General features: G+C 31.8%; 1 protein-coding gene across 3 annotated transcripts in view; it reads right to left on the reverse strand.

The window, feature by feature from the left end:
• Positions 1 to 15,630, reverse strand: part of Gfrl (Glial cell line-derived neurotrophic family receptor-like) — a 210,356-nt gene that overhangs the window by 99,751 nt on the left and 94,975 nt on the right. For all 3 annotated transcript variants that reach the window (XM_085659351.1, XM_035869978.2, XM_085659353.1), the window contains 2 exons: positions 14,668 to 14,838; positions 8,856 to 9,000 (listed from right to left, as the gene is read on the reverse strand). In XM_085659351.1, coding sequence (XP_085515477.1) covers positions 8,856 to 9,000; positions 14,668 to 14,838 — 316 coding nt within the window. The remainder of the gene's footprint in view (positions 1 to 8,855; positions 9,001 to 14,667; positions 14,839 to 15,630) is intronic.

Raw genomic sequence — 15,630 nt, forward strand, 5'->3', positions numbered from 1 at the left:
TCTTTTTTTATTTTTTTTTTTTTTTTGGAACATGACATACTTACTATTGTTAAATGGCAAAGGTTATTTCATCAAGGTCTTTCGAATGAATATGCGTATATATATATATAACAAGTATTCTAAGAGAAAGTACAAAATATTTCTAATAAAATATTTTCTAATAAAAAATATCATACCATACATATTTTAAACAGTACTTGTCAAGACTTAGACTATTTAAATATTAGATCATTTCATCGCGAGACAGTCAAGAAAGATATTGGTATGAATATAAATATTCACGAGCCACGAAATGTCGTAACTGTGTATACGACTAATTAGGATTGTCACGTAACCCAGAGGGGATTGAAAGACAGCAATAACAAATACGTCGACGTGATAAAAGAACTGACATTGGATAAGTTAGATTGTCTTCGAATATACGAATATAAGTGATTTATTTTTATCTTCACTAACTTGATTATATTATTTCAATAAATTTTAATGTGCCAGCTATAGATTTTCAAACTTCTATTTTCGTGAAATCATGAATTTCGGATTAGATTGATAGAAAGCATATATTCGTAGGAATGCTTAATATATATATTTATATATTCTTTATATAAATATTAATGCAATACTCTTACAATAGTAGAATAAGAAAAACTATGAACAAAATCATTATTAAATCCACAAGTAATTTAAACAACTGTATTACAAACGGTATCGCTTTTCGAAGAAAGGTTCCACATGGAATTGGTTTGAAAGATAAATGAAGTAGATATGACGATCGAAACATTCTCGATAGATCATTAATGAGATCTGACATTACCGGAAATGACGGATTGGCTCTCTCCTTCCTTCCACTCATCTGCTTGACTCACCACCTTTCTCTCATCATGAGGAAAGCAAACTAGCTCCATTTTGATAAACTAACCAACCAAGCAATTAGTTCGAAAACAGTCTCGCGTTTTCTGCGAGTTGCGACTACGTGAAATTGCTACCCGAATCTTCCCCGGAGGGCAACCAAAATACTTTGTTCTTAACAGACAAAAGAAAACCGCGGCATTGGATCAAAGTAATTTCTCCAAAGGCATGTATTCCCAAGAGTACAACCGTCGAACTAAAACGAACGACTCGCAATCGTCTTCACCGCGAAACTTCTAATATCTTACTTTTCCCTTTTCCATTTCTTTTTCTCTCAATTATCATTTTTGATCTTCCCTTTTTGATCATGAAGTTACTTTTTTACCAAGGAATAAATTTCAAACGATGAAATATTCATAAACAGATAGATTTAATGAATATACAGACACTTATTTTCAACTTGAATAACTTTTTCTTTTCTTTTTTTTTTTTTCTTTTTTCAAAATAAATAATATATATTTGTCAATTTCATTAATGATCACTTTAAATAAGATTTTCAATAAATGCGACAAATAAATTATGAATATTATATACCTACGTATCTTGATTATATTATATATATATATTTAAATAACATATAAGTTTCGATAGTAAATTCGAATACTATAGTGACATTTGTACTTCGAATCGAATACTTCTCTTGTTCCTATCTATGGAAATTCGACGTCTCTCCCGCTTCAAACACTTTCGAGAACTCGTATCACTACTAAACGGAAGTCGAGTCAAGTTGTATCTAGGTAAAACGATCTATGTGTGAGAGTACGTATGTATGTATGTATATACGTATATATGCGTGTATACGCGCAAAAGAAGGGTAAAGGATAAAGAGAATGAATGTAAGAAGAGTGAGAGAGGTAGGGACTTCGCTCTTCAATAAAAAGAGAGAGAGAGAGAGAGAGAGAGAAGAGAGGAGGAAGAGAGAAAGAGAGAGAGAAGAGAGGAGGAAGAGAGAAAGAGAGAATGGAAAATGGCGGAATACAAAGTGCCAGTGGCTAAAGCCGATTGAAACAATCGCCGATCGATGTTCGGTGATACCAGTTGGAAATAGCGAAACATAGAAAACGAAATCGTCTTGACATCGGATTTCATCCACTTTGATCTAACTTTAATCCTCTTGTCCCTGCCGTGCCAATCATAAAACATATATAGGAAAAAAATTTTTTCTCTTTCTACATTTGATAAAATAACTGATTAATAGCAGTAATAGTAGTAGCTGTAGTTGTTGTAATTATTGTTATTGTTGATACAGACTTTTCTAAAGAGAAGAAGAAGAAAGAGGAGGAAAAGAAGAGGAAAGAAGAAAAAACATATTCGAATAATATGGTTCCGAATTCGAATAATACAGTTCGAATAAACTTATTCCGTGATTTAAATTATTCGCTGTAAAAAAAAAAAAAAAGAAGAAAAAGAAAAAAAAGAAAAATAGGACAAAAAAAAAGAGTAAAATTTTCAATGATTACGTTACGACGTAAAAACTACGAATGAAAATAATAAAAAATTAATAAGGTTTTTTACCTTCACGAAATATGAGCAAGCTTCTACTCATTTTCATATTATAGAGAGTGTATTACTAGTATACACGCATACATATAGATACAGAAAATTTACACGAATTTTACGAGAATTATTCGGCTCGTGCGAATTTTCCACCCGAACTATAACATTTTCTGATAAAAATTATAAAAAAGCAAAGCTTGCGTATAACGTTTCGCGTTAGAGGATAGGCGGCACAGCCGGCTGCTGTGGTAAAATGGAAAAGAGTAGAATAAGCGGAAGAAGGGACAGTGAATGAGTAAAAAGCTATCCACGAGGGTTGAATAAATATTAACTCTTTTATAAATATGAAACTCTCGCCGGGAGGGTGACTGGCTGACGCATCCAACCTCGTCCACTATCCTCGACGGAAAGTGAAAAATAGCTCTTCGCCGAGGCCGAAAGTTTGAGAAAAATATGAGTGCGAACGCGAGAGATGGAGAAAAAGTGAGAGACATAGGAGAGGAGGAAAACAACGAGAGGAAAACGAGTGTACGAGGGGGAGAAAAAGGAAAGAAAAAAAAGAAAAAAAAAGAAAAAAAAGGAAAGAGAAAGAAGAGAGAGAGAGAGAGAGAGAAAAAGAGAAAAAGAAAACAGAATAAACGTAGTATGGAAACGCGAGATAACGTTCGCGAAAGAGATACAGTTGTAACAGGGAAGATGGATAACCAGAAGGAAAAGAAAAAAGGAACGAGCTGTGGTACGGTGTTAGAGGGGAAAGAAGAAAGGAGCGAGAAAAGATGCAACGAATAGAAAGGAAGCGCGAAGGCATTCGCGTTGCTCGGCAGGCACGTTTTTCCCTTTCTATTCGGAGAGCTCCGAGAACTCTGTGAATTTGTTGAAAAAGAACGAATCGGAACGATTCGAGGCTCTCTCCCCGTTGGAATCGTTTGGCCACTTCTGAGCCCGGCTATTCATTCCATTTTCCATTCACGGTTCCAATTTGCCATAAACCGAATCGCATCTTTTTATCTCTCTTCTAACTCCTGTAAATATAGGTATATCTACGTAGGTATGTATGTATGTATGTATATATGTATGTATGTATGTAAATCAACATAAGCGCTTATACTTATGCTTATTCTTGATAATTCTCATCGCTTTTGTCACGCAAATATTACATTTTCTACCAACAAGCAAGCAGAGTCAGACTAGTTAAAAAGAATACGGTAGTCTTTTAAATCGACGACGTCGTTCCTATTACTCTCCATCTCGTTTTGTCTTTTTTTTTTTATTCTCTGACTCTTTCTCTATCTATCCTTCTTTTTTTGTTTTTTTTTTTGTTTTTATTCCTTTTACCATCTCTTTCGTGAATAAACATTTCTTCGGCAGATTAAACGTTAAGCGAAAATTCAAGAACGATACACGACCGAAGCGAGGATTCCAACTACAAGAGGAAGAGTAAACTCTTATAAAATTGAAGGAGTTCTCGCATCACTGAAATAAACATTTGTGAAATGAGTTGCAATAACGGAGAAAAGTATCATTAATTATTATCGTTTTGAAGTACTCCTCATTAAGCTAATACGACGTAATGTGACTTTAAACTGTCTGGTAAAAAAAAAAAAATATTAAAAAAAAATATTGCGATCGTATGGAATTATAAATGTACTTTTTAAACGATCAAGAAAAATATCAAGAAAGTAAAATATCGTGAGTTTCCTTTTGCAATGATTCTATAACAATCTAACTTTTCCAATCATTTAACTTCGTTTCTTCGATATTCTTACGTCGACAATTTCTGTATTTTTAATCTCATGAAATCGGCAAAGGAAACGAAAAGAAAACCCGTTTCAAACCCGTATTGTTGCAATGAAATCGGCACGAAGAACGAGAAGAAGACAGGTTTACCGAGGAAAAAGTATAGTCAAGGAAAGAACCGCAAAGTCCGAGAGAGTAAAATGGGAAAATCAGAGAGACAGTTTCGTCTTCCGATCGTTTAACTTTCTTTCTTCATTTCATGATTTTCCTTTACCATGAACATAGAATTAACGAACCAAAGTACAAAGTAATAAAACATGAGATCAATCCTATTCGTTCCAATGAAAATTTTATGCGGAACACATTCGACCTATTTTCTCTAAATTTATATAGAACCATTAGACTCATCAAAGAATCCGTATATATATATATATATATATATATATATATATATATATATATTACATATATGCATATATACATGTGAATACATAAGAAACGTAGAAATCATCAAAGTCTCTTTTAAAATTTAATGTAATTTCACGAATAAGATTTGACCTCGCAATTTATTAATATATAGATTTTTAACTGAGGTATTTTGAGCATACGTATAAAATTGTAAAATTGGTAACAAAAATGGATACTTTCTTATTTAACTCTGTAAGTGATTGATAACTCAATTTTCATCCGTTCGTAAACTTCTCTTAATAATAAGTTTTCATCCTTTTATGCTTTCCAAAAAAAAAAAAAAAAAATAAAAAAAAGAGAAAAGAAAAATATCAATTTACGCTTCGAAAATATTTCTTTTTCTATAATCAATCTTTCCTTTTTTATTTCTTATCAAATATATTGACTACATGTGACGATAAATCATTATTAGAGAAAACTATCTAAATTTCATCGTTCGTCGTAATTAAAAGCGAATTGTGTCATTTAACGAATACGCTATTGGAAAAAGAAAGAATTAACGAATAAATTGAAACAATTCGGTGAGAGAATAATTCCTATACTCTATAGGAAAAAGCAAGGAAGAGAGAAAAAGATAGAATGGGGTTTGTGAAGAAAAACGAATGGAAAAGACCGTAGAAACAATTAGCGTGAATTTCACGCCGGAGACTTTGATGCAGTTTTCACGTTTCCCCGATTGTTTTAGAACCGTTGAATTTTCCCGACAAACCGGGAAAGAGGTAGAGCGAACGTGCGCTCACGCAGAGGGGCTCGCCAGTTAAGCCAAATTCAGACCAGAAATTAGAGCGAATCGTCTGTTTCAGACTGTTCTGACTGTCTATCTGTTGACGGTAGACGCTTCGAGCGAACGAGGAACGTTCAAAATTTCGTCCACCACGAGAGAAAGTCCGTCGGATGCATCGTCACTCTTGATGTTTCACATTGAAAGAAAATCTCAATTGTATTCAATAATAATCAAACCTTCTAACAGTAGATCTTTCTGTTTGTCCAATAAAATCCCTGAAAATCAACAATTTTATTTTCTATTTTTTTTTCTTTCTTTTTTCTTTTTTCTTTTTTTTCCCCTTTTGATTCAATCAAATTTATAAAAATAATGAATTTTTTTATTATATAAGAAAGATTAGGTTCGTAATGGATTATATGCTAGAAGGATTTATTTAATGTATTATTATTTCTACGATTTTCATTCAAAGTATAATAGAAGTAGTAGGAAGATGAAGAGAAAGAGAAAGAAATATTGCCTTGAGCAATGTAATCGCGGAAATGAAATGGATCTTCGCTTGAATATAATACTTTTTCTTGAGCATAAATAAATTTATCAAAAGTGGATCTTATTTTTTGATAATCAAATTTTTCTCAAGTCATTTCTTAAAATTCTGCTTATTGAATGAAATGATAAAAATAATGACGCAAGTTTTGAAATCTATCAGACAACGAGAAGTCTTGTCACATTACTTTTATAACTCATTTTTCTCCATTGTAATGTATTTATTTGTATTCTTTAGAAAAATATATAAAAAAATATATATATATATAATTACAACAAAGAAAAAAAGATCATGACTCTGAAATCTCCAAAATTGATTGTGAGAAAAAAATTCTTCCTTCGTTGTTATATTTACTTTGTCGAAGGGTAAAACTTTCGACTGACAATAAGAAATTTTTTCATATATTCACGAACAACGAAAATATTACATTTAGATATTTCCATTTCTACACTTTTGTACCTTATGAAAGAAAAACAGATTTTACAATTGTAATGAAATAGCTGATACTATTATATATTACAAGAATGGAAATTGGAAAGTTTTTTTCTATTTGCCTTGCAAATATCACATATATGAATTATATATTATTTAACAAAGTGTATTCTATGAGAAAATATTGAGTTAAAATTTTCTGTATTAAAAATGTATATAAAAGCTTAATCAAAAATTAATAAATTGAATTTCATATACGAAATTGAAAATAAAATATGTCCTTTGAACAATTCAAGATCCCATGATTTATCCAATGTACAAAGGCAGTTTAACAGAAATAACAACAATCACGAGAGTGTTATAAGTAGTTTTTAAAACTCATAATTATTTTCCTGAGTAAAACTCCATAAAGCAATATAACCTTTCGAGCTACAAGAGCCTTTCACTACGCTCGACGAATGGCCAAAACTTTATATTGTGTTCGAAAATATATTTATTCAAAGAGCAATTTATTTTAAATAACGAAGATGAAACTGAAATACGTGACATTTGCGTTTTTCTTGTCAGTTTGTATGTAAAAGCGTGGATTCGAGCCCCAATCAAGCTTGCGGAAGCTCCACGTCAAGACTTAGAGTTTCTGCAACAACTGTATGCATATCGTCAAATTGACGAAAGGATAAGCCATGGAGAAAAAAAAAAAAAAAATTTTTCCAGTATCTGGCAGTAGAAATGTCAAAGTTAGCCTTTTTTTTTTGACGAAGCGATGGTGGAAAAATTACAAATGGTGAAAGCAATAAACAACGAGACTAGAAATAACTCATATAAAAGATTTAAAATTGTTACCCAGGATATGAAAAACTATATTTTAACGTAAAAATCGATCACTTTACTTCCCTACATTCGAAAAGATTTTACAAAAGATTTTTCAATTTCGATCGAATTTCTGATAAAAAAAAACTTTTGGTGCATGGGAAAAATAAGAGCGATTACATATACGGATTAAACGATTAACGAGTTAACATATACCAGGGTCAAGAGTTAAAAGTTGTTAACGACATCGCTGAGTGTGATATTAAATTTGTCCAGGATTATAATACCCAAAGTATTATACACAAATAAAGAGAAATAATAATTTATATTACAAATTGTTTCCAAAAACATAAAACAGTTTGCCGATGTTACAAAACGTACTTTATTAAAAGATGTATAAATTATATTTATTGCAATTTGAAAAATAAAAGATTAAGACAATGACAATATTTTCATTTTTTATTCCTCTAAACATTTCATTTCAGTTTTATAATTTTCATTATATTATATATTATATACGGTGGACCTTTTAAATAGAAATATCTTCATTATTCGTGAATATATGAAAAAAAAAAAAAATATCTTAGACGAAAGTTATACCGTTCGAAGAAATAAACATATTGTCGACAAAAAAAAAAAATATTCTCAAGTTCCTCAACGAAGAGAAATGAAACGAATATAACGTTATTATACTTCCTTCTTCTCATAATGTCCGCTGGGTATCAACTTTGTCAGAGTGGTACAAAATTATTTTTATCGATGTGCTTTTTTTCTTTCTTCCTCTCTCTCTCTCTCTCTCTCTCTCTCTCTCTCTTTCTTTCTTACTCTTCCATGGTATGTTGTGTTCAACACGCACGAGCATTTATCGTATACATCACGACCCGAAGGCGATTTTTAAAGTTTCCTAGAAACTCTCAACTTGACGGTAACTTAGTGAGTTACGTTATTAAGAAGGAAGTATCTCGGTTTAATGGAATCACTACAAAGTGCTCGTGGAAATTCTCTTACGAGAGAAACAAGATAAAGGAAACAAGTAAACTGGTATTCACAACTTGTTAAAACTATGACGTCGGTCGGTTGATGCCATCAATGATCCTTACTAAGAAAGTTCAAAGAAATCAAGGATCAGTCTTTCTTCCCCCTTTAAAACTCACCGCTATACTATTCCGATATTTTTCCCTTTCGCGGAGAATTTTATGACAAAAAAAAAAAAAAAAAAAAAAAAAAAAACAAAAACAAAAAAGAACAAAAAAGAAAAAAGAAAAAAAAAGAGAACGAAAAGAAGAAAAATAAAAAAAAGAAAAGAAAAATGAAGAAGGACGGGAAGAAAAATCGATGGAAAAACATTGCCGTCATTTCCATAGATTTCGAACAATACGTCTGAAAAAGGAACAATGATACGGGGATAAAAAAGGAAAGAAATAAAGAAGTCGAAAATGATGCATAGTTCTATGAGATAAGAAGGAGAAGAAGAAGAAGAAGAAGAAGAAAAAAAATAATAATCAGGAAAGATAGAAATAAAAGAGATCTGTAAGAAACAAAGAACCATTCGTTGTGAAGCCAATGGCAAAATTCTCATTGACCGCATTCGTTATTGTCCCGGGATTCTCGTTTAAAAGAACTTCCTGTAGTAAATATTGCGTTGATGAGCTGTTTGCCAGTGTTAGTTAGTTCGGTTGGCCGGTTTAAATCGATGGAATAGCGTAAATATAAAGCACCAAGCTCGATATCACTCACCGACTCTCCATTCTGCACTTGCCCTCTCGTGCTTTACAGCTGTTTTTGAAGTTCTCGAAGATCTGATTACACGGCTTCCCTCGTAGACACTCGTTCATGGCATGGGTGCACGTTGGTAAAGGTTCGATTGGATGCTGTTCTTTTTCTGTCAAAAAAAAAAGAAAATTCAATCCATTTATTACAGATATATAACTCCGACCTACATATATATATATATATATATATATATATATATAAATTTATGACATATTATTGACAGTCCCTCTCGAGAACAAAATTGACCTGTCTCGGCGTTTAAAAAAAAAAAAAAAAAAGAAAAAGAAAGTAATCATTAGATTTCATTATAATCTTGATGAATTTTTGATAACTTTTTTTTCGAACACTCTATATATATATATATATGTAGTGTATTTCAAAACTCAATACACGAGGGAGTGATTAGGAAGCAAACATTTTTTGTCAGACAACATCGGGGACATTGACGCGTCGTTATAACGTTAAACGATCAAGTTGTCAGGATAGAACGTTATCAACCAATAATTACGCTGGCAACATCAGTTTTTATAGATAGAATGATTTCCATCCAGTTATTTCTCAAGTTTGCACCTGTATGAGCAATATAATCGGTTTATTTCGTTATCATTCAATATCTGTTCGATAGTTGCGTTGGATCAACGAAGCGTTTCCTGTCTCATGTTGTCTCACTAAAAATGTTTACTTTGGCTTTCATAACCATCCTTCATAGTTTACGTATTGAATTTTGAAATGCCCTGTATAAATAAAACAATTATATATATATATATATATATATATATATATATATATGAATATTAATATAATATAAAGATATATAAATATTATATTTATTCATATTATATTAATATATTATAGATTATTGTTTCTTTGGATTTTGATCACCCTTCGTCTTTAAGACTACACATAAAAAAAAAGAAAAAAAAAAGCAAAGAGTAGTTAAAATCATACGCAATTTAATTACATGAAATAATATTTAATTCCACGCTCTCAATGTTAGACACTATATATATATATATATATATATATATATATATATATATATATGTATGTATATATATACTACATAAATATATACAATTTTTAAAACATCTAATGGACATGACGAATCTGCGCAGAATATGAATATGCAATATTTTTCGTGGAATATAATGAAAAGATAAAAATCATACGTGCATTTTATTTAAAATTATAAACCAATTCGTATAATTTCAAGATCGCATTTATTTCATTTTCTCTTCCGCTCTGATGTATAAATAGAAATCTTTTTTCATGGGACGATAAAAGCATAAAGAGAAAGATAGAAAGATAGAAAGAGGCAGAGAGAAGTAGATTAATAAACCAATGTTTTTAATCGGATGGAAAAATACGCTCACAGCAAAATTTTGGAATATTAACAAGCGTTCCTATTTCGATCGCTCTCCGGTGTTACCGTAATCCTATATCGGATTACGAATGAAAACACGAACACGAAGGCGCACGCATGTTTTTTTTATTAATGCACCTTTTCCGAGGACGAATAGATTACATTTTTTCGGCGGACGTTAAGCCAAATGCGTTGTAAAAAGTGGAGAAAAAAAACTGTTGTACCAGTGTTAGTGAAAGAAGAAAAGAGAGAGTGAGAGAGAGAGAGAGAGAGAATGAAATGAAAGGTGTATAGAGAACAATAAAATAGCATCCGATTGTCGTACGTATGAGGGACGTAGATTGTAGGTTCAGTGGTTAATAAATAATTATAGTCACCTGAAAAAAAAAAAAAAAAAAAAACAGTCGGCTTTATTTCGTTTATCTTCTTACTCTTTACTCTTCGAAATATGAATAGATATAAAAAGTGTTATTTTAAATATGAAAAAAAAAAAAACGAAAAATAAAGAGAGAGAGAGAGAGAGAGAGAGAGAGAAAGAGAGAGAGAGAGAGAGAGAGAAAAGAAGAAAAATAATATAAAATATTTTATTCAACGATTTACAGAGAATATAATTCGATGAAATTAAAATGAATTATTAAAACGTGTCGATCGGAAGTAGCTATCGCAAAAAAAAAAAAGAAAGAAAAAAAAAAGAAAAAAAGAAAGAGGAGAAGAGAAAAAAAAGAAAGAAAAAGAAAGAAAGAGAAGAGCAGTAAAATAAGAATGAAAGAATATGAAAAAGACAAAGGAATAGATAGAGCTCAGGTCATTGAATTCTTTTACTCTGCAAAGGGATAAAGGTATGTCGGTAAGCGAGTGAGAGGAGAAAACTGAAGAAATGTCAGAGGAACCGTGAATGGGGATGGAATGGGATGTGTGTGTGTGTGTGTGTGTGTGTGTGTATGTGGAGGAGGGTGTAGATGCCAACCAGAGACGAAGGCAAGAGCGAGAAAGTCTTCTTTCTGTGAGAATGAAAAGAAGCGCATCGGGAATTATCTGTGAATCGTTCAAAACACTCAAAAGGCTCGGCGGCCCGAACGAACGAGCCTTCTGAAAAATGAACAATGAGAACTCATAGAGAGGACTCAACGCCACTGGGGATGTATATAGATATCTGTACATATATATATATATATATATAATATATATATATATGTGTGTGTTATATAACTATAATATAAAGGATACACGATTTAAATCTACTGTATTGAACATAACTTCTTTTTTCTTCTTTTTGATAATATTTATGAAAAAAAAAAAAAAAAAAAGAAAAACAAAAAAGAAAAAAGAAAAAAGAAAAGAAAAAGAAAAAGAAAAATAAATAAATAAAAATGAATAAAAAATTCGTTTACAACGAAATACAATGAAACATAAAAGTGATCTTCTTCGAGTTCATTAAACGCATGTCGAAGTATCTTTTTTCATTATTATAAATCAAGAAGATATTCAAGAACGAAATTGGATACTCTACCTATTTTTTTATACACATACATATATACATATATATATATATAGAGAGAGAGAGAGAGAGAGAGGGAAAGATAGATATATACTATCTACGTAAGGGAACGCAGTTGAAGAAATCTCGACCCTTTTGTTTCTTCTTCGAAAGAACCGGTTGAGCAGTCGGCTGGCTTTTAAAGAAAATTCCTACTTGGAAGATCTTGGAGATCAATTTCTCTTGGGATCTCTCCACCTTCTCCCTCTCTCTTTCTCTCTCTTTCTCTCTATATGTCTCCTTTCTTACGCTTCAAGAAGAAGGGTGAAGGGAGATGTGCGTCCGATTATCAGGATCGTTAGCTTCAACGCCACGGCTATTAGCCATCCTGCTATAGTGCAAGTAAAGCGATTGAATTTCTTTTTCTTCTATCCTTTAGCCCCACCCATCCTTACTTATTCTCTCTCTCTCTCTCTCTCTCTCTCTCTCTCTCTCTTTTATCCCTTCTTTCATTCAACGACTTGCGATCGGCCGAACTTCTCCGACATTTCAATCGGCTCTGTTAAGTACTTTAAATCGATTTCTCTAAGAATTTCCACCAAGAATCGTAATCTTTTTTCGATTCATCTAATTTTATTTCAATTTCTTTGTTTCTTTTTTTCCCTTTACCCCCCCCCCCCCACTTTGCCTCTATTTCACGAAAATTATACTTCTTCCTTAACGGTACGATCGACCGTAAACGAAAGTAACTGTTAATTCCTGATTATATTTTTACGCATTAAAACGTGACTAGAATTTCAATTGATATATATTTCCTTGTTATTATTGCACTTTATCGCGTGACTACAAAGAACATTCTAAGGAGTTTTCTTTAAAAGGAATGAAAAAGAAAGAAAGAAGAGAAAAAAAAGAGAAAGAAAATAAAAATAAAAATAATAGTTTGAATTGTATCCTCGATCATAACGCTATCACGAGTTTCGACGTGAACGAGAAGAAACACTCGAGAATAATAAATCGTGCAATTAGTCAGCCTTGGGTCACGACTTAATTACTTTTATCTTGCAGCGTGAGCCGCACGCCTTGCTACTGAAAGCCGTTCATACGAGAGAGTAAGAGAAAGAAAGAGAGAGAGAGAGAGAGAGAGTGAGAGAGAGAGAGAGAGAGAGAGAGAGAGAGCAGTGGATAATAAAAGCTGCCACAGCCGGTACCGCAGCTACTACGAAACCTGGGAGCTTCGGCACTTAATGAGATTAAATCCGGTCTGGTACTCTTTCAAAAAAAGGAAGAAAAGGACGTGAAGAAAGGAAGAAGATAGAAGGCAAGAAAGAAAAGAACCAAAATAAAATCCTGCCAGGGAAAGGCATACAAAGGTAAAACGTGTTACACGCACGAAAATGCGAGTAGCTTTCGTTAAATCAACATAACGAAAAGCAGACTTCTCGTAGCTTCTAACGGCTTTGAAAATTCTACCATTGGATGCAACGTTATTTTCTATTCCCTTAGCGAATTGCTCGAATTTCGTTTATCATTCGTCCCTTCGCAGGTTTAATCAACCCGTATTACAAAACAAAAATGGTTACGCCGCATTAATTATTTAACAGTTCTAAAGTAAAAGACAAAATCTTAATGTAATTTAAATTAATTTTTATTTTCTGATCAAAATATAAAGACCCGTAGCGTTACTTGTTTCTTTTTTTTTTTTTCTTTTCAAGCGCGAGTGTCAATTGAATCGTTTAATTCTTAAATTGCGGAATATAAAATATTAATATTCATTGTAATTTAATGAATTCAACATATATACGATATTAGATTTATCATTAAATTTTGTAAAAGGAAAACAAAAAAAAAAAAGAAAAAAACAACCAAGTAATTTTTTTCTATTACGTCTGCATAAATATCTGATATATATTCTTTTTTTACAAATTTCGCGACGAAAATCGGGGGGGGGGTGGAGAAATGGAATTAAAAGGAATATAAAGTAATTCGATTTTGGTAAAGAACAATAGGCTAAAGAGAAAAAAAAAATCTTATAAGAAAGGAAGGAAGAAAAAGAATATTTTATTTTAAGTACACTCGTGGGAATATCCTCTTTCGAATTTTATCCTCGATTTCGAACTCGATATCGAAAGACAAGACCAACATGACGCAAATGCGACTTCACAATACGCGTTGTCCGACAACTTGCTTCGGCCCTTGGATCGTTACAAGTTTTCTCGTCTCTTCCTTCGATATCTCGAAGGAGCTAAGAGAAGAGAAGAGAAGAGAAGAGAAGGGGAGAGGATGTTGCGAGACCGTAGTCGAGGGAAGTTCCCTCGAAAGTGCCACGACATCGTTTGTTATGACGGTGTACTTGATACCTCTCGTTCGACCGTAGGCTTTCGCTAGGATTACGAAGTTTCCTGAGCTTTAAAGCCATTATTGAATTTACTATGACAAACCGTCATGCCAATAAAAGTACTTTCGATCTCTCTTTATCTAATTGAAAGTACCGTTTAAACCTTTTATTAAGCGAATTTTTTCATATTTACAAAAGAAAAAATTATCTAACATGAAATTTATACTATAACTTATATTGCTAGAGGGATAGAGAGAGAGAGAGAGAGAGAGAGAGAGAGAGAGAGAGAGAGAGAAAGAGAGAGAATTATTTTTCATAATATCATAATACTATTTATAAAGTACATAATATTATATAATATACATAGAACTATAATTTTTTAATAAATATTAATCTTCTAATTTAATTTCATAGCGAAAAGAAAAAAAATGAAATTGGACTTAAGAATAATAGATATACGAGTGTGACTTCAAAATTATACGATGTCAATTAATAGAAAGGATTGTTAACGTTGTCAATGCAAAATTAAAGCTTTTCGAATAACTTTTTATATCGTTTGATAAAACAAAGATTATGAATTGTCTAAAATGAAATGACTCACCTTTCTTCTGTACGTCGATGCAGGGATGATCGAAGAGGAAATTCTGGAAACTATTGCAGTCTGGATCGACGTGCCGTTCCTTACAAAGACACGTGGGCCGAAAGAACGAGAAAGCTTGCAGACTGTGAAGTGCTGAACGACACTTGGTCACCGTCACCGTTGAACAAGCCACTAAAACAATTTTTTTTTTTTAATTACTCTTTAAATCATTTTTAGATAATGCTTGATAATTATTATAAAATTAACATATAAATAATGAATTATAATAATTTTAATTTAATGTATCACGCGCACGTGAATTATATTTATTATATTTCTTTTTGTATACATATATATATATATATATATATATATATATATATATATATAAATGATCTTTATCATTTTCACATATTTCCATATCGCATGTATTTACATTACGTTGATCTTTAAAAAGTGTTTCATACGTGTAAGATATGACGGGAAAATATGTAAAAAGAATTTTCTCACGTTCGTAAACTCACAATCTTAATACCGATAAACCGAAATGTAAATTGCGAAAAAAAAAACAGAGAATAATATTCATAATAATGTCAATCAAAGTGTATATTGTCTCCCTATAACGATTTGATATACATTACTCGAGAAATTGCACGTCACTGATCTACTTATCAATAAAGTTCATTAAGTCAAGAGACTACTGAATATAATAGTTATCAGATTTCTTTGATGTTGTGATTCGCTTTGACAACTTACGTACAAAACATCGTCATTCATTAGAAAAAGAAATTATTTTTACATAAAGAAACAAAAGCTCTCTCGTATCGTTTAACGAACCTCTCAAACGAGAATTTAATTTTATAATAGTATATAATCGTTATAGTGCTTTTGGCTCGTTGACATTATACCGAAAATAGATAGTTGAGACGAGGATTGAAAGTTTCATCGAAGCGATGCGTGTATTCGAAGTAAGTTCGACGAACT

Source organism: Vespa mandarinia, chromosome 9 (assembly GCF_050613455.1).
Source record: "Vespa mandarinia isolate Hongniang chromosome 9, ASM5061345v1, whole genome shotgun sequence".
NCBI lineage: Eukaryota > Metazoa > Arthropoda > Insecta > Hymenoptera > Vespidae > Vespa > Vespa mandarinia.